The sequence below is a fragment of the Amphibalanus amphitrite genome, unplaced genomic scaffold, assembly GCF_019059575.1.
Source record: "Amphibalanus amphitrite isolate SeventyFive unplaced genomic scaffold, NRLGWU_Aamphi_draft 001161F_arrow, whole genome shotgun sequence".
Lineage (NCBI taxonomy): Eukaryota > Metazoa > Arthropoda > Thecostraca > Balanomorpha > Balanidae > Amphibalanus > Amphibalanus amphitrite.
Genome location: NW_024882655.1, coordinates 131,050 through 149,962, shown reverse-complemented (window position 1 = coordinate 149,962; position 18,913 = coordinate 131,050). Strand labels below are relative to the sequence as shown.

General features: G+C 44.7%; 1 protein-coding gene across 5 annotated transcripts in view; it reads right to left on the bottom strand.

The window, feature by feature from the left end:
• Positions 1–18,620, bottom strand: part of LOC122370704 (probable ATP-dependent RNA helicase DDX46) — a 31,226-nt gene extending 12,606 nt beyond the window's left edge. For 3 of the 5 annotated variants that reach the window (XM_043346542.1, XM_043346543.1, XM_043346545.1), the window contains exons 1-9: positions 17,817–17,935; positions 15,717–15,904; positions 14,448–14,522; positions 13,179–13,325; positions 9,989–10,145; positions 9,065–9,194; positions 8,478–8,644; positions 7,754–8,012; positions 2,490–2,614 (exon numbers count right to left, since the gene is read on the bottom strand). In XM_043346542.1, coding sequence (XP_043202477.1) covers positions 2,490–2,614; positions 7,754–8,012; positions 8,478–8,644; positions 9,065–9,194; positions 9,989–10,145; positions 13,179–13,325; positions 14,448–14,522; positions 15,717–15,733 — 1,077 coding nt within the window. In that variant the 5' untranslated portion in view covers positions 15,734–15,904; positions 17,817–17,935. Of the gene's footprint in view, positions 1–2,489; positions 2,615–7,753; positions 8,013–8,477; positions 8,645–9,064; positions 9,195–9,988; positions 10,146–13,178; positions 13,326–14,447; positions 14,523–15,716; positions 15,905–17,816; positions 17,936–18,589 lie in introns of those variants that run through there. The other 2 variants (XM_043346544.1, XM_043346546.1) reach the window with 2 other exon arrangements.
• Between the last annotated feature and the right edge of the window lie 293 nt (positions 18,621–18,913).

Sequence of the window (18,913 nt, the reverse complement as noted above, 5' to 3'; positions counted from 1 at the left end):
GGAACTCATTTCTGGGTCGATGGTCTGGTCAGTGGTGACCAGTGACCATTCCTGCCAGACCCCACCAGGCACTGACCGCTTCATGACTAAATGACTGAATGACATGACTATATAGTTAACTCAGTCATGTAGTAATGTAGCTTCATGACTACATGACTGAATGACATGACTGACCACTGACCTTGTCTCCCGACCAAAATAATAACCTCTCCCCAACCAAAACACTGACCGTTTCCAGCCACGCTGACCGCTTAGAGACCAAAACCGACAACTCCCTGATCAAAAACGGACCGATCCCGAACCAGAACTGACCACTCGACTCTCCTGACCAAAATAATGACCGCCCTGTATGCCTTCACGTCAGCCGTCATCATAGCACTCAGTTCCAGCACCTCGACCCAGAAGTAGTATGTATGTATATACCAGTAAAACGCCTTTTGGGCGAAGAACGAGCGAGCGAGATAGTGAGCCCTGCACGTGCAGAAGGGCGAGAGGGTACTTCCAACGGGCTTGTGTAAAGCACCCTTCTAACCGGTCGCTAGCGGTGTACCAAATTTGAACGCAATCGGCCCAGCCGTTCCTGAGATCTGGAAGCGGCATTCTGCACGTGCGCACGTGCAAACGGGGTCCAAAATGACTTTTGCACGGCACCCTACTAACCGGTTCCCAACCGTGTACCAAACTTAAGCGCAATCGGCCCAGCCGTTCTCGAGATCTGGAAACGCCCTCTGCACGTGCGCACGTGCAGTAGCACCCTAACCGCAACACATGGGAATGCATTGCCTGGTGGGTGCCTACCTGTATGCCAAGTTTCAGCGAAATCGCCCCAGTAATTACCGAGTTACTGAAATGGGAACAAATTTGGCACCTCTTATTGTTGTATTTTGCACGTGCAGTGGGGGTCACTCACATAGATGAAGAGTATCCGACCTTTGGTAGAAGGGATGCAGCTACCCTATAAAAATCACCGCAAGACAATCGCTCAAGCCGCTGCTGAGATATGGGCCTCTCAAAATCATTACTTTTGCAAAACTGCTTGAACACCCTTGACTTTTCACGTGGCACGTGCCACGGTGGTCACTGAGATGTATCAAAAGTAGTCAATTACGGGGTAGAAGGGATGGGGCTACCCAGCAAAAAAGACCGCACGCCATTCGGTCCAGCGGTTGCTGAGATATAAGCCTCTCAAAAGCGTTACAGGCCGGGCCGGGCCGGGCCGGGCCGGGCCGGGCCGGGCCGCTCATACTGAGATTTTTCCGTTAAATTGAAAAGACTTCGCTTCGCTCGCTGCGCTCGCTCGCTCGTAATCAGCTATAGTCTGGCAAACCTAAGAAAGAACGGAGTTAAAGCGCCTGAATCACTTTGCACGTGTTTTGATTACTTGAAATGCATGGTTCGGAGAAATTTGTGTGAAAAGTTGCGACAGAAAATATGCTTTCACAATATAAATGCACATGCATCAACGGCCGCACCACTTTAAAGGGACTATCCCACCTTTAACATGGGGTTTGAGTTGAGATAGCCAAGTTTGCGGCGAGGTTCAGAAACCACTATCTGTCTAGGTTGCAACCCCCGCGGCCTCTTGGTGTTGAAGAAATTTGTTCCCTTCATTTGAAAATGGGCCTTGTACAAGGCCCTATCTTCAACATGGAGCGACCGTTAGTGTGACGTCACCTCGTTTAGTCATTCTGATTTAAATGGGTTTGTTCGTTGAAAAATCGCTTAAAACTTGGTCTGAACTTTGTTGTGGTGCCTACAGAGTAAAAGGAATCAGCTTTCTGACAGTAATGTGGCCTGGGGAAGGAGGTAATTTTGGGCTGTGACGTCACATATTTGAAAGTTTGTGTTTGGAATATGGGAAGCCTAAGATGTTTAATGAAAAATAAATGCCAGAACCGTGTTCCTGGTCATCCAATCTATAAAGTCGGGCACAATTTAACTGGTTTTAACAATATTTTAGAAGGTGGGATAGTCCCTTTAAATCATTTCTTTCTTAGGTTTGCCAGACTATAAAGGCCGCCCCATACTGGAACTCGCATGCGGGTTGCGAGTTTGCGGGTTTTGAGTTTGCAGGCATAATACTAATTCACAGAGTGATTAGACCGTTCCTTATGGCAACTTCATGAATGCAGTGAAGCCTGTACACCTTCAGAAACTTACATATAGTCGCAACACCAGCGCAACGAACCGAAATTCGACTTCAACGAAAAACCCGCAAACCTCGCAGAACTCGCAGACCTCGCTGCGAGGAAAATCGAAAATTGACTCAAATTCAACCTTTGGAATGCGCTGCAAGGTCGCTCGCAAGCTAAAAACATGCAGACTAGCTTGTTAGATGGTGGTGTGGGTCTCTCAGCTTAGATTATATTATTTGATTTTGAAGAAACCGCAAAACCCAAAAACTCGCAACCCGCATGCGAGGTCCAGTGTGGGGCGGCCTTAAGATCCCCCATCACAAGCCAAAAGCAACCGGCTCATAAACTACTCACCGCTCTGTAAGCCTCCACATCGGCCGGAGTCATGGCCTTCAGCTCGGGCACCTCCACCCAGAAGTTCTTCCTGAACGGCTGGTAGACGATCTTGTTGTGGTCGATCTTCATCAGCTCCTTCTTACCTGAGAGAGAGGGAACGTGATTGTTTGATCGTCAATTGGAAATTGGGGAGTTTCGAATACCTGAGGCCGCTTTGCGGACACTGAAGAGAATGAGGGGAGAGGGGGAACAAGGAAAGGACATGGATGAGAAGGAAAGACAAACGGAGAGGCGGAGACTGCGAGAGAGAGAGAGAGAGAGAGAGAGAGAGAGAGAGAGAGAGAGAGAGAGAGAGAGAGAGAGAGAATTAAGAGAGAAAGAGAAAGAGAAAAAGAAAGAGAGAACGTCATCTTTAAATCAACTGACTGAGCACCGCGCACTAAATATCATCAGTGTCATTCGTCACATGATTCGCTGCTCGAATGAACACAAAGCGAAAACGAATCAATACACATCCCGAATCAATACTCAAATACACTGACTTTCATATTTACCGTTCCTCTCGTCAGAGACAATTATCTCACCTTTTTATCTAACTTCCCTATATTGGTCGGTGGCGTTTGGAATAGTCGGACGTGTTTCAAAGTGCTCCACTATTTTAGTTTATTTACCGTAAACAGATCAGATAATGCTGTGAAATATGTATTAAAATGTTCACATTTTATCGTATATTATTTCTGGTGTGTAAATGTTTCTCAGAAAGTACGTGTAGGACTACTATAGTCGTTTAAAAAAGGATTATTTTCCTTAATTTTTTTGGAAAGCGTCTCGGCTCCATCAATGTCAACTTCCCTTGATTTTTTCTCTGGTGGCACGTGCTTTATAAGTTAGGATCTAGGAATCGCAGGATTTAGCGATTGCGTCAAGGCATTATGCACAATTCTACGGACGACGACTCGGATTGCTTTGTCGAAGGCTATGACCCAAAAAGCAGCGAATGGATCATTGCAGGAAAAAGAAAAAGGAACAAGAAAATGAATGACAAAAATGAAAAGGCTGCAAAGGTAAACAATGCCCCAAACTTATGTGGCTCTTGTCAGATGGAAATGGGCGCCAAAGACCGATCACTGGAGTGTGAGGTGTGCTTGTTAAGATACCATGTTGTTTGCCAAGGAGTATCGGACAAACTGTACGAAGCCCTTGGGGACGAGGCAGACAGTTGTGCATGGTTCTGTCGGGCGTGCAAAGAAGGAGCTAAGCAGCTGAGACTCGAGATCATAGCGATGAAGCGAGAGCAGCTGTCGATCAAATCCGACCTCAAAAGCCTCGCATCTACATGCGAGCAGAACTGTGCTGAGATTGCCGCATTGAAAGCTAATATTTCACAGACTAGCCAGAAGCTTGAAGCGTGTCAAAAAGAGCTGCAGGCTAGAATCAACGCCATCGAGGTCAGTTCCAGTGTTACTCAAGCTGCCCTCCAAGTAAAGCTGGAAAAAAGATTGAAACAAGTGGAGCAAAGCTGTGGGTCGGCATCAGCGGAGATGAGCAGTCTAAGTTATGCTCAAGCAGCAAGAGCAAACATGTCAGCATTGGAAACCAGACTGGAGGAACTGGCCGTGACTGTAAAGTCAAGCCTAGTAAAGAAGGACACAACCGATACCAGAGCCCTGAAGAAAGGACTGACTGAACTAGAAGACATTGAAAACAGAAAACTAAACTTGGTTGTTTTCAACCTCCCCGAGACCGGCAGCAGCGAGGGAGACATTGCAGCATTCAAAGAAATGATCAAGTCTGAGTTCAAGTTATCTGTGAAGTTACAGGAGGCCACAAGACTTGGAAAGATGAAAGACACAGGCTCCTGAATACTTAGAGTGAAACTCGAGGCACTGAGTGAAAAGAAGCTGATCTTGGCTAAAGCGAAGGATCTGCGAACAAGCCGTGATGAAACATATACTAGTGTCTTTATCCGTCCAGATCTTACAAAATGCCAACTTGAGGCTTCAAAAAACTTGCGAGCACTATTGCAGGAAAAGCGCCTAGCTTTCCCAGAAAAGAAATGGATGATAAAACGGAACGAAGTGGTCATGGTTCCATCACTGCAAAGCTAAACATCCAAGATGGCACGAAAACAACCGGGCCCCCAACACATTCAAGTGCGTTAAAAGTGTTTTATGCGAACATCGATAATTCTATCATGAGTAAATACGACTCTATTTTGGCACTCATTGCACTTGAGGACTACGATGTTCTTGCGTTATCAGAAATGAAGCCCAAAGTTGGATTGATACCTGAACATACTGTTATGGAAGTGCCTGGGTATGACCTTTTTACTAGCAAATTTTCTGCCGAAGGTACAAGGGGTACGGGAATTTACGTCAAGAAAAACTTACTGGCCAAGCAAGTGTATCCTACGGTAGGCGGCAACTTTCAAGATTGTACCTGGATTTCAATTGATGCCCAGGCTGGGGTCAGTATGCTCGTTGGGGTGATCTATAGAAGTGGGTCACCAAATAGAGCTATTCCTTTGGATCATGATCTCCACAAAATGTTTGGTTGGGCGGCATCCTCAAATCATTCCCACAAAGTCATAGTTGGGGACTTCAACCACCCAGAAATATTTTGGACCCCGGACCCCGAAGTTCCAGAAGGTGTCAGCCAGAACAGTCCAGCCCGGAAGTTTATAGAATGCATACACGACACCTACCTTCTACAACATATAACGGAGCCAACAAGATACAGGGATGGACAGCGAGCTACTCTCGACGACCTACTATTTACAAATGAGCGGGAGTTGGTTGAGCAACTCAGCATTGGTGACCCGGTTGGAGCAAGCGACCATGTCAGCATCTCATTTGTTATGTCGTTTGCACCAAAGGCTCCAGCAAGAAAGAGTGCGGTGCTGAACTACCATAAAGCCAATTATGAAGATATGAGGGAAGCACTTAACATGGATTGGCAAGGATTGTTCGAAGGTAAATCTGTGCAGGAGATGGCAGATAAACTTGAACAAACGATCGCGGATCTGATAGAAGAGCATGTGCCCAAGGTTGATCCTAACAAAAAATCGAAAAGGGGATATCCCCTCTGGATGAATCGAAATGCTCTGAGGATGGTGAAGAAGAAACAGCACGCCTGGATTCGTTTTTTGAACACTAAGGATGTTTCTGATTACCAGAGCTATGTTAAGGCAAGAAACGAAGCTTCTCACGCGACAAGGAAAGCAAGGCGGGAATTTGAGTCGAAACTGGCTAAAGAAGTAAAAGGTAACCATAAAGTGTTTTGGAACTACGTCAACCGCCGTAGGAAGTCGAGATGCGGTGTATCTGACTTACGCAGTGCTAATGGAGAACTCACGAGTAATGACAAGCACAAAGCTGACATATTGAACCAGCAATACGCGAGCGTGTTTACAAAGGAGGACGTATCATCAATTCCAACAATAGCATCGAAGCCCTTGGAGTCAGAGATGGAAGTTACAATAACTGTTCAGAGAGTTAATGCCATGTTGAAGACACTTAAGGTCGATAAATCACCAGGCCCGGACAAGTTACACCCTCGTGTATTACAGGAGCTTGCGGACCAGCTTGCGCCACCTATCACGGCATTATTTAGAAAAAGCGTTGAAACTGGGGAAATTCCCCTGCAGTGGAAGCTGGCGATCGTCACACCGATCTTTAAAAAGGGTGACAAAAGTGATCCTGCAAGTTACCGACCAGTTTCATTGACATCAATACTATGTAAGCTTTTGGAGAGGATAATTGGCGAAGACATCATTACTCACCTGAAGACAAATAACTTTATCGCTCATCAACAGCATGGCTTCATCACGGGAAAATCCACGGTCACAAACCTACTGGAAGCACTTGATGTTTGGACAGAAGCGCTTAGTCACAAGTTACCTGTGGATGTTGTATTTTTAGACTATGCCAAAGCCTTCGACACTGTGCCCCATGAACGGCTTCTGGCCCAGGTCAAGGCTCTGGGAGTCGATGACGTAACATGCCGATGGATAAGGAGCTTCCTCACTGGCAGACAGCAGAGGGTGAAAGTAAATGGATCGCTTTCAGATTGGGGGAATGTAACGAGCGGGGTGCCACAGGGCTCAGTCCTCGGACCTCTCTTGTTCTCTATGTTTGTTTGTGACATTCCCGACCTGTTAAATTGTTTCATTTCCATGTTTGCCGACGATACGAAAGTCTATCAAGTCGTCAACGAGTCTGATGGTTCAAATGGCTTACAAGAGGACATAAACTCTATACAGGATTGGGCAAGAACAATGCAGATGCTATTCCATCCACTGAAGTGCAAGGTCATGCATCTAGGATCAACTAATCCTGAAGAAGAATATACTATGACTACTATAGATGGAGACAATCACACTCTGGAAGCAGTCAGTGAAGAAAAAGACCTAGGAGTTACTATTGACAAGAAACTATCATTTTCAAAACATGTCATGAACCAGGTTAACAAGGCCAATAGAATTCTCGGAGTCATCAAACATACCTTTGCAAACATTGACAGTGATGTCTTTCAAGCCTTGTACAAGAGCATCGTGAGACCCCATCTTGAGTATGCCGCTGTTATATGGAGCCCCAAATTTAAGAAGGATAAAGACGCACTCGAGCAGGTGCAACGGCGGGCAACGAGACTGGTGAAGGGGCTGTCTCACCTGTCATACTCAGATCGTCTCAGAAGCCTCAATTTGCCTACCCTTGAATTCCGAAGGCAAAGATCAGATATTATCGAGACATTCAAAATCTTAAAAGGCTTCGACACGGTGAACTACCAAAGAGAGTGCTCGTGTTGTCGCAACAGCATGTTCAAGAACTCTCTTAGCCGTACCACCCGAAGTCATGGCCAAAAGCTGCAGGTTCAGCATCAGTTGGGACCTAGGAAAGCCTTCTTCGCGGCACGAGTGACTCGGGCGTGGAACAAGCTGTCTAGGAACACTATTGAAGCACCAAATGTCGATGTTTTTAAGTTCAGACTTGGGAAAGAATGGAAGGACCACCCCGACAAGTTTAACTGCAACTTCTCCTACTAATGCTCAAGAGTGGCTACTCATCGTATTAACAACAGTAGCTACTGTCACTAACAACAGTGGTCGTCATTTTATGACAACAAGCATGGCAGCCAACTCGTCTTCATCAGAAGAGGAGGAGGCGCCTCTTGAGTAAAGGGTCTTATTACTCGAAAGGGTATCTAATGACCTTTACTTAAGGTAAATACTTAAGGTAAATACTTAAGGTAAATATTCTCACCATTCTATCTCCCCATCTCACCTTTCTGCGCCAGTCTCTCATTCGCCTCGTGAATATCCATCTCGGGCTCCTCTTCCGAATACTCCAAGCCATCCTGATCTTGTTCCATCAACTCGCCCTTAGTTTTCGACTCCTCTCCAGCCACAGCTCGGGTTTTGACGGCTTTTATCACCACGGTACCACTGCCGGTGGTCGATGAACCGGTGGCGGAGGGTGTACCTCCAGCGGCGGCGGAGCCACTGCGGCCGGATTTGATCTTACGGACCTCCTCGTGCACGCCCTGGTGGACAGAAATAGAAGAGAGGAAGTTAGAGAAAGGAGTTAGATGGCAAGTTTATTGATAGATATATATTAAGGATTGGTTATAAAATATACACGACGGGCGGGCTATTGATCCTATGTCAAAAATATTTTCGAATCGATAGCAGATTTTGTTTATCCCCGTTTCTCCTTCGCAACTGTGATTCGTATAGGCGGGCAAATCGGGATATGTATCATAAACAAAAAGGAGTGATTTGGGATGAAGACCTGGATATCATGCAATTTAACTTTATCATGCAAATTCCTTTTTTTATTCCAATGGTTCCATGTAGTGAGCCAATCTGAGAACATATAGTCAATACAAATCGCTTCCCACTCACACACACACACCCTAATACACACAGGCTGCTAGACCACCCATCAAGCCCAGCAGGTCCTCCATCCCTCCCTTCTTTCCATCACCCAAATCCTTCTGCGGCCGCACCTGCATGAAGGCATCCAGCGGGTCCACTTCCTCTTCTTCTTCCTCCTTCTTCACCTCCACCGTGTCCTTGGACTGGTCTGAGGTCACTCCGGTGGTACGTTTGGGTTCCTCGTCATCCGAACCGTCCTCGTCTAAATTCCACTTCTTCTTGGGGATCTGGAGGTTTTCTGAGAGAGGATGCCGGGGGTTGTTACGGGTTTGTTAGAAAGAGGAAGATATCTGGAGGTTTTCTGAGGCGAGGAAGGAAGTAAGAATGAGGAGGTAAGCGGAGGATAGTGTCGGTTCTGTTATGTGGAGGGTATGGTGAAAAGTGTGAGAACATACATATTACATAAGAAATATTTCAACAATGAGCATAGAACTGTAGGCAGCACAGTGTTGACAATAATTTTGCCTTACGAACAATATGCTGATTTACCACATTACGATTTCTTCAACTGTGAAAAAGTTGCAGTCATTTTTAATCAATTCCCTCTCAACGTCCAGAATCCCACAGAGAATAAAACACATACCAAACTCTTTTCAGAACAGCGGCCCTATGAAATAATAAAAAATGTCAATTTTGACACAGAATAGAATATAATTACCCAGCAGTGTGCCCTTCTCCAGCTCCTTCTTAGCCTGAGCCATCTCTTTGACCTTCCGATCTGCGCGCCATTTTTCGATCCGTTCGCGCCTTTTCTTCATCTCGAGTTCCAGCCTCTGCTGCTCCGCCTCCTGTTGGATAAGCCACGCCCGCCATGTGTCAGACCACGCCCACAGTGCGTCAGAACACGCCTTCTTTGTGTCAGGTAACGCCCACAAGGCATCCGCCCCAAGGTGTCAGAATACACCCACAACGTATCAGTGTGTGTACAGTAGGTCTACAAAATAAGTTCCCGCCGTAACCGGGTCACCAGTGGGCAGTTAGCGCCTGAGCGCTACTCAGGCGCCACCTGCCCGCATACGGAAGGGACTTATTTTGTAGGCCTACTGTACATACAGTTATAGCATGCATTACGCACTGGGTAGCTAGTTCTTGCATTGTACATCTCTTCCCAGGGCTGTCACTAGGCAAAAGTTAAGTAACGGAGCCGTCACTCCCTCCCCCTTTTTCTCTTCTTTTCTTTTTTCTTTATAAATTTAGTCCGAACCTTTTGATGGGAAGGATTCACAAGGACAGAGCCACCGCTAAGCGAAGCTTGTTGCGATGACCCTGCCCTCTACCCTCCGATCGCGCAATTCCGATTCTATGGCAGAATTTAGAGTCCAAAGTTTAACGTGCGCACAAAGCCGCGCACGGCCGTTCCCCTCGCTGACTTCGCCTGGCTACGGCCTGCCACCAACCGCAACCATACCTGTCAGGAGGCCCATAAATGTCGAGCGCCCGTCGCGCTTCGAACCCGGACTGTCGTAACCGGGAACGCGTGCTCTCACCACGCGGAGTCCAACGCTCTAACCAACTGAGCTACGGGTCACTAGCCTTAGAGTGACACCGACCTAACGAAAACCTACCATAGACCTCTTCCTACCTTATCCATGGTGGTGGGGTCGAAGGCCGAGTTGTTCTCCTGGTCATGTGTCGCCGCTGCGGCCGGGGCGGATGTCGTCTCCGTGCGTCTGTCCGACTTACGGCGATCCGGACTGGCGGATCGGGAGCGGGAGCGGGTGCGGCGCCTCTTGCGGTCCCTGCAAAACAGCGAAATACACTAATTTAGTATAATATAGCATGGTGAGGTGTAATATAAGGAGCCGGGGGCCGGCGCGGCGCCTCTTGGGAGCGGGGCCTCTTGCGGTCCCTAGAAATAAGTCATAAACATAGCATATAATACACTGCAAGGCTAGCTTGAGTTGTCGTTATACAAGAAACGTAAGGTGTTAAAGGGACCCTCCCACCTTAACATTAGTTTTGAGTTGAGATAGCCAAGTTTGCGGCCAGGCTCAGAAACCACCATTTATCCTGGTCGCAACCCCCGCAGCTTTATAGTGTTCAAGAAATTTCTTCCCTTTACTTGCAGGGTGGGATCAGCGTAGTCCCTATCTCTTAACCTTCCAGGCGGTGGGGGGGGGGCATTTTTTTGCCCCCCCCCCCTTTAGTTTTTTCGATATATCTCGAGAACCGCTGCGCCGATCGTCACCAAACTTTCAGTACCCTCCCGGGAGCAGCTAGTGCACATGGTGACCAAAATTTTTTTCCAAAAGCTATGATAGGTTGGCCGCTAATGACGTCAGAGTGACGTCATTTTTGCCATTTTCGACCCAAAAAAAGGTTTCGCGGGAAGAGCTGTCAGGCCTACAGCTTTAGAGATACAGAAAAATGTTTCAAACATAAAAGGTGTGGAATTAAAAGGACCACAAAACTGCTATTTCGGTTTTTCGAATTTTTTGGATTTTGACCCCCAAAAATAAAAAAATAGATTTTTGAATATAATAGCCAAAAAATCTAAAAAGTTTTTTGAATTTCGAAAAAACGGAATATATGTGATAGCCCCTACCGCCTTCTATCTACATACCAAATTTGAGATCGATACCTCTTTTTTTGGCCAAGTTATAGCGAAAAAACTGTTCAAAATTGATGACGTCAAATTTTCAAACTCAATTTTTAGCAATTCTAGACCTCGTAGCGCAAAACAAAGACCACCATTAGACTCCCCGTGACGAGCTGCATCGAATCGATACCCATTTTATGCAAAAATATCAACTTTGAAATTTGACCTTTTTTGACCTGACCTTGACCTGACCTCCACCAGAAAGTGACCTAAACTGTATCTGATAGTCTTATAACCAACACCATTGAGTTGGAAATGAAAAACTGGCCATAAAACATGCATCGCATAACCTTGTAAAGTTGGGCTCATGTGGTGACCCTTGGTGACCTTTGGTGACCTGACCTGTGACCTGACCTGGTATGACCAGTGACCTCTAATAGCAACATATGTACTAGACAACTGACGCCTTATCGCTGATTATCGACAAAATGCGTTTTACTCGGTGTTATAGCGCTTTCCCTAGAAGCCCCGTGAACGGTGAAATATTTTATCTTTGACCTGACCTGTGACGTCATCGGTGACCCCGAGGTCAATGAAATTTGGTTTCCCTCGACAAATTTGACAGGGCTATCGAACGCCGTTTGAATTTTCATTTTCATTTTGACATTATTATTTTTCATTTTCTTTTTAAAACTGGTGCCAGAAGTGCACAATTCGCGAAAAAGTATTTAAAACTATTTAACATATTGGTACTATGTTGATACTCTCTACGGCACCTACTGTATGATGGCATAGCGATGACGTCACACTCAAGCCAATCAGCGTTCAGAAGACAGACTCGTCGGATTGTGTCAGATAAGCTGATTGATTAAAGCTGAGCTGGTTGGAGCTGATTGGTAAAAAACCAAAGCCTCGCCGCGGGTGGCTGTATTGTCGGATAAGAACGCATTCCTGGGATAAGGACGCATTCCTGGCGTATTTTCTTTTAAAATTGCCGATAACTACGAAGTACGAATGGAGGCCGAAATCGGCCGTAAGGAGATAAACATATAGGTTTTCGGACACGGGCTACAAGATGGCTATCTCAGTTTCAATCCCCATGTTAAAGGTAGCCCTTTTCCTTTAAAGGGACCCTCCCACCTTCAAAAAAGTTAATGAATTGGCATGAAAGTGATGTCGCTCGGTTCAGAAAGAGCAAAAACGAATATCTACCAAATTTCATCGAAAAATATTCACCGGTTTTCAAGATATTAGACTTTTACTTTTGTTTACTTTTTGGGATCTCCGCTTCCTAGCGACTTTATTTGAAAGTGCGGCATTTGTTACGCGCAAAGCAACATATACCACCGCGTGCTACAAAACGTTTTAGTCAAACATTTAACGCGATTTAACGGACGTTCGAAAGCCTGATGACGTCATCAGATTCCCGTAATGGTTAAGAGACAGGGACCACGCTGGTCCCACCCTGCAAGTAAAGGGAAGAAATTTCTTGAACACCATAAAGCTGCGGGGGTTGCGACCAGGATAAATGGTGGTTTCTGAGCCTGGCCGCAAACTTGGCTATCTCAACTCAAAACTAATGTTAAGGTGGGAGGGTCCCTTTAAACTAACGGACTCTGATGACGTCATCAAGCCCATTGACCGCGCGTTATAAAATAAAAGTCTTATATTTCAAAAACGGGTGAGTATTTTTCGGTGAAATTTGGTTGATGTTCATTTTCGCTCTTTCTGATTCACGGTACACCACTTTTAAGCCAATTCATTAACTTTTTTAAGGTGGGAGGGTCCCTTTAAAATGCAGGCATGAGTGGTTTGCCGGCGTCTAGGATACGTGCATAGTATTCGTAAAACGTAATTCATTTTTTACCACTTCATTCGTTTATTAATTCGTTATTTTACTGCATGCCTGTTTTGGGAAATACACAAAGTAAAAGGCAAGCATTGGGCGACAATAAAAAAGTTTTGAATTTCACTTTTCTTCTTAAACTTGTCTAAGTTATCCACTTGACACCCGGTCTCAAAGGCATAAAGTGTCGCTTATTTTCACTAGTTTGCAGTCTGAATCAATCGTGCTTCATCGGCTTAAAACCAATCCTACACCTAGGATTGGTACTAGGGAGTAGGAAACGCTCTCACACCCGTATCTCTCTCTCTCTCCCCCCCTCTCTCTCTCTCTCTCTCTCTCTCTCTCTCTCTCTCTCTCTCTCTCTTCCCCTCCCTCTCTCTCTCTCACCTGCTCCGGCTCCGGCTCCGCCTATGCTCCCTGCTCCTGGACCGCCGGCTCCGCTCCCGTCTGCTTCGCTCTCTCCGTGATGATTGGCTGACGGGGGAGCGACGAGAGCGAGAGGAGCGGTCCTTGCTCCGAGAGCGGGAGCGACGTCTGTGGGTAGAGGGTAGTGGTTAGATTCCGGGCCCGGTAATGCGATATCTATTGAAAATGAATAAGCTATCTTGGTGTTTTTTTTTTGGCTTTTTGTTAAAAAGAGTGAATGAGTCACCGTCTATTGGAGCAAGGTAAGGGTAAGATATCGTATAACAGCCAGAAAGCGGTAAGAGCTTTCGGCGCTTTCGGCAAGCGACAGAAAGAAGTAATGGGTAAATAATGAAAGGTTATGTTCAGATAAAGCATATCTGAGAATCGACATGACAAACAGTGCGCAAGTGTGATATTGCTGAAAGTTTCGTAAGACATTATAAGCGATGTTAGAATAGGCATGAGAGGTCAGCCAACGTTCTAGGACAATCAGATAATTTTAAGTGACATTCGGACACCATACAGTACTGGTCCGTGGTCAGTGACCCTAACCCGAGCATAACATGCAGATAACATTCAGCATCGTCAGAAACGCGGAAACGAAACCAGTTTTAGCGACAGAAAGCCGTTAGCGGGCGGTTCACCGCCGACCGCTACGGTCATCTTTAAATCAAAATGTCACCAACAAGTGTCACCGGTCGCGAGAATAATAGCGCCATATGTAATAAGTAGCCCACTGCTTGATAGATTTTGACATCAGCGGTATTTTGTCGCGTGATTACTGAAACTGGTGGCGACTTCAGGCTAAAAATAAACACACAGCGGTCGCTGACTTTTCTGTTGGTAAAACTAGCTTTTGATCAGTGTATAGGCAGTAGGTCGGTACCGTGTTATATCGATCTCATGGGTCATCCAAAGCCGGACCCTCTCTCAGTAGTTTTGACGAAGCCAATGTCACAAAGTTGTTGATTTGGGGAAAAGACATCCGCATGAAAATCATTTAGCAATCTCACCTCCAATTTTCAGAGCAATTCCTCACTCCAAATTTTTCCGAGAAAAAAAAACATTTGCGGGGATGGTCGCTTTACACCCTGCATTTTACCATATCTGCAGAGAAATGAATGCCTGATATATACCACTTTTTAGCCTTATCTGACTGCAAATTTTCCACTCTCATCCCCCTTTTTTGGAGAGGAATTTCCCCCTTGTCACCAAAGCCACAACACAACTCTGGGACGCTGAACTGACCTGGCTGGCCGTTTCCTCCTGTCACGCTCCGGCGAGTCTCGATCGCTAGACGAGCGGCTCCGGCGACGGTACGACCTGTGACGTCAAATGGTTTTAAACGGTCATTCACAGGTAATGCAAGTGACAGTGCGGGTAACGAGGTGAGCATTGGGGGGAGGGGGTGGGGTGACTGCAAGATCATTTCGCGCGAACATTGGGAGGCAGTGTATTTCACAGTGGTTATGAAAATGGTACACGGCGTTAGTTTCACATTTTATCTGTCTTAGCATACACTTTGTTTTTAGCCATAATATATTCTGAAAATGTGCTACGAAGCTAGCACCTCACATCGCATTAGTATCCTCATGAATCTATCACAACTTCCTTGCAATCAACATCTACTAACCAAATTATACCTACATAAAGAACTTCTTAGCTCTGATTACAATTCCTACGTTTTATGTGAGTAATAACTAACCAGTATAGCGCCTTTTGGGGCGACTAACGGAGCGAGCGAAGGGGTGAGTCTTGCACGTGCGAAATTTCGACCTGGGGTACCTCCAACTGACTTGTGCACGGCACCCTACTGACCGGTTTCTAGCGATGTGCCAAATTTGAGCACAATCGGCCCAGCCGTTCTCGAGATCTGGGAGCGGCACCCTGCACGTGCGCACGTGCAAAATGGGTCCCAACTGACTTGTACACGGCACCCTACCAACTGGTCCCTAACTGTGTACCAAATTTGAGCGCCATCGGTCCAGCCGTTCTCGAGATCTGGAAACGACCCCTGCACGTGCGCACGTGCAGCAGCACCCCAACTCTGGCACATGGATATGCAGTGCCTAGTGGGTGCCTACCTACATACCAACTTTCAGCGCAATCGGCCAAGTAGTTACCGAGATATTGCAACAATTACAAAACTGACACCTCTTCGTTTTGCACGTGGCACGTGCATAAGGGGTCACCCACATGCATCGGGAATAGTCCAATACTTGGTAGAAGGAATGAAGCTACCCTACAAAAATTACCGCATGTAAATCGGTCAAGTGGTTGCTGAGATATAAGCCTCGCAAAAGCGTCCGCACGGCCGGCCGGCCGGCCGGCCGCTCATACTCAGAAATTTCCGTTATTCTACGTAAGACTCCGCTCGCTTCGCTCGCTCCGTAATAAGACTGGATGATGACCATTGACCATGTGCATAAATTGAAACATATTGATGTCTTCCACAAATAAAACACTAAAAACTATACTCCCACCAACTATATAGCAGCATTTTTTGAAAAAACTCACCTTCCCTCCTTAGGCATGGCTAGTCGATAGTATTATCAACTTCCAAAGCTAGCTTGCGGTATCACTGCCAGCAGATAGACCAGTATGACTCTATAGTCTCAGTGGAATGACTTGGTAGTCTCACAATGTTGGCAGGAGCTCAGAGTTGATACTGAGGCCCAACGTGCCTGGCACAGGTGTCTTACTGTCTGCAAAATGCAAAAATTATGTTAGAGCTGATTCATTAAACAGTCAACACCAGTCATGTTAATTTAGATTGAAATGTTTAGCATTGTCAATGCTATGATATTTACTTATATGAGCAAAGCCATGAACGCAAATTGCAAATGTATAGTGAAATTATTTTAACTCATGTCAATTAAGAAAAGATTAAAAGCAGCCAAAAAAGGCATAACTTATAACATTGTCATCATTTGTAGCCAAATTTTCCATCTGCAAGACACCATTATTTTTAGTTAAAGGGACCCTCCCACCTTCAAAAAAGTTAATGAATTGGCATGAAAGTGATGTCCCTTGGTTCAGAAAGAGCGAAAACGAATATCTACCAAATTTCACCGAAAAATATTCACTGGTTTTCAAGATATTAGGCTTTTACTTTTGTTTACTTTTTGGGATCTCCCCTGTTACTAGCGACTTTATTTGGAAGCAATAATTTGGCAGCCTTAAAGTGCGGCAGACGTTGTGCGCAAAGCAGCGTATACCACCACGTGTTAACGATGGCTTTAGTCTAAGATTTAAAAATCGTTAGATCTCCGCTGACGTCACAAATTCTAAGGGGGCATTCCAATGCATTAGCCCCTTAGAATCCGAAAACTGCAAGTTTGAAATTCCATATCTTCGAATTAAAGCATTTTTCGATGTTGTGAGTACCCAAACCGGTATTTGCAGGCCATGGCCACCAATTTGGCTATCTCAACTCAAAACTAATGTTAAGGTGGGAGTGTCCCTTTAACTTGCACTTACAACAATAAACAATAAGAACAAGTGCGCTGTGCTTATCAGGAACTAAGCAAGCACTGATCTGGTATTTGTTTTTATGATGACATAACTATCTCCTTAAATGTGTTCAATAAACAAAGTAAATGAACTGTTGTGAATTGAAGATGACTACTAGCTGATTTAAATAGGGTGGTTTCTATAGATTTTTACAGAAGTCTACAAATGACCTCAAGCACAGAAAGAAAACAATTTTATCTCTATTTCAAGGACTGTATTCCTCAAGAATAATTCATTGGAATGGAATCTATAAATTTACAGGGTATGATAGCTAGGTATAAGGGCAAAGCTCTGAGTACACTAGTAGTCACACTGGTAGATCCAGAAGGGCTGTCTTTGTTGATGCAAGGGGGCATACCACATACCCCAAAACAATCACCAAATTCCAAAAACTAATCAGATTTCTAATTTCAATTTCTTATGTAAGCTGCTGTCAGATGTGCAGTTTAAAACAAACTTTCCCTTCTAAGAAGTGTCATGTTTCCATTTTATAACAAAGAAGCAAATAACAATTGAATTTGGGTGCTGCGAGGGAGCATTTACCTCAAATGCTTCCCCCCTGGATCTGCAAGTGAGTGTTCACTGGTAAACTCCCACACTTATTGGCTTTAGCAGAATATCCATTTTGCAATTTTTGGTTGTTTCATTGTTTTGTTCAAAACTGCCACTACAGCCTGCAAGCTTGTTTCTGTTTATAAAATAGGTAGGTATAATGTAGACATGGCACTTGGCAGGGTTACTTTATGAAAACAATTCAAATCATGGAGATGTAAATAATATTCAAATGCATTTGGGCAAAACTATCTTAAAATAAATGTTTTAACTTTTGCATAAAAGTGAACATAATTACTGTCTTAATTTTAAATAACTATTATCGACTTGGGCATCAGTTCAGTATCATCTTTCAATTTATATATTATGTGACATGTGCTGATAATCACATTTGCAATTTTAAACACTTAGAGGGTGGGGTGACATGACCATAATCTCATGAGAGGGAGTACTCACAGAATTCAGAAATATAAATTAAACTACCATAATTGCATAGTTGCTAGGAAAGTAGGTAAGTACATGCACACATACCTACTTTTCTTGCTTACCTACCTTCCTACCAAAGCCGGTTCCTGCCAAAGCTAGTCCAGTAGCTCAGTCATAGAGCGTTGGACTCCGTGTGGTGAGAGCACACGTTCCCAGTTACAACAGTCCGGGTTTGAAGTGTGACAGGCGCTTGACATTTATGAGCCTCCTGACAGGTATGGTTGTGGTTGGTGGCAGGCTGTAGCCAGGCGAAGTCAGTGAGGGAACCTGCAGTGTGCGGCTATGTGTGCACATTTAGCTTCAACTTTGGGCTCCCAATTCTGCCATAGAACTGGAAATGCGCAATCGGAGGGTACAGGGCAGGGTCAACTCAACAAGCTTCGCTTAGTGGGGACTCTGTCCTTGTGAATCGTTTCATTCAAAAGGTTTAGAATAAATCTTGAAAAAAAGATTTAACGTGCATTCGTTCAATATTGAAGACCTCCTGACTGGGATACATTACATGGGAGAATCAAATAACAGTTGCTCCTAAAAAGATTTCTGATTGTCCATATGCATTTCAATATGTACTCGAATCCAAATCCATTTTAAAAACTTAAAAAATATGCCTATCATACATCAAACAAGTCGTGGATATCCAGCTATGGCGCAACAGAGACAAAAATGGAGTTTCTTTTACAATAGAATACACAGTTTCTCTTGGAATATATTGGACGAAGCAAGTGATGAATTTCATTAGAAACGCTTCTCAACAAAATTCAACAATCAATTAAAACGCCTAATGAAAGCACTTCAACAAAAACACGCGGTCTATTCACTGCATAACCGGAACGTTTTACTTGTTTACAACACGCGAGGCCGCAGTCAGCTGATTAGCCACTAGTGTGTCTAAAATGCAGTCATTTTTTACAAATCAGCTTGAAGTTGAAGACTCTTTCATCCATGGTTGAAGTTATAATTTCCTTTTCGTTGTATTGTGAAGTTCTTTTTACAGTTTCTTTTACATCACACTCTATGAGCTTTCCTACGTTTTCAACCAATTATAGTCGCAATACTCTTTAAAAAACTGAATACACTGTTAAACAACTGACAACATTTGGCGGGTGTTTCAGAATAGGTATAAGGCGAAAATGCCCGCTAATATTTATTAAATATATTCACAG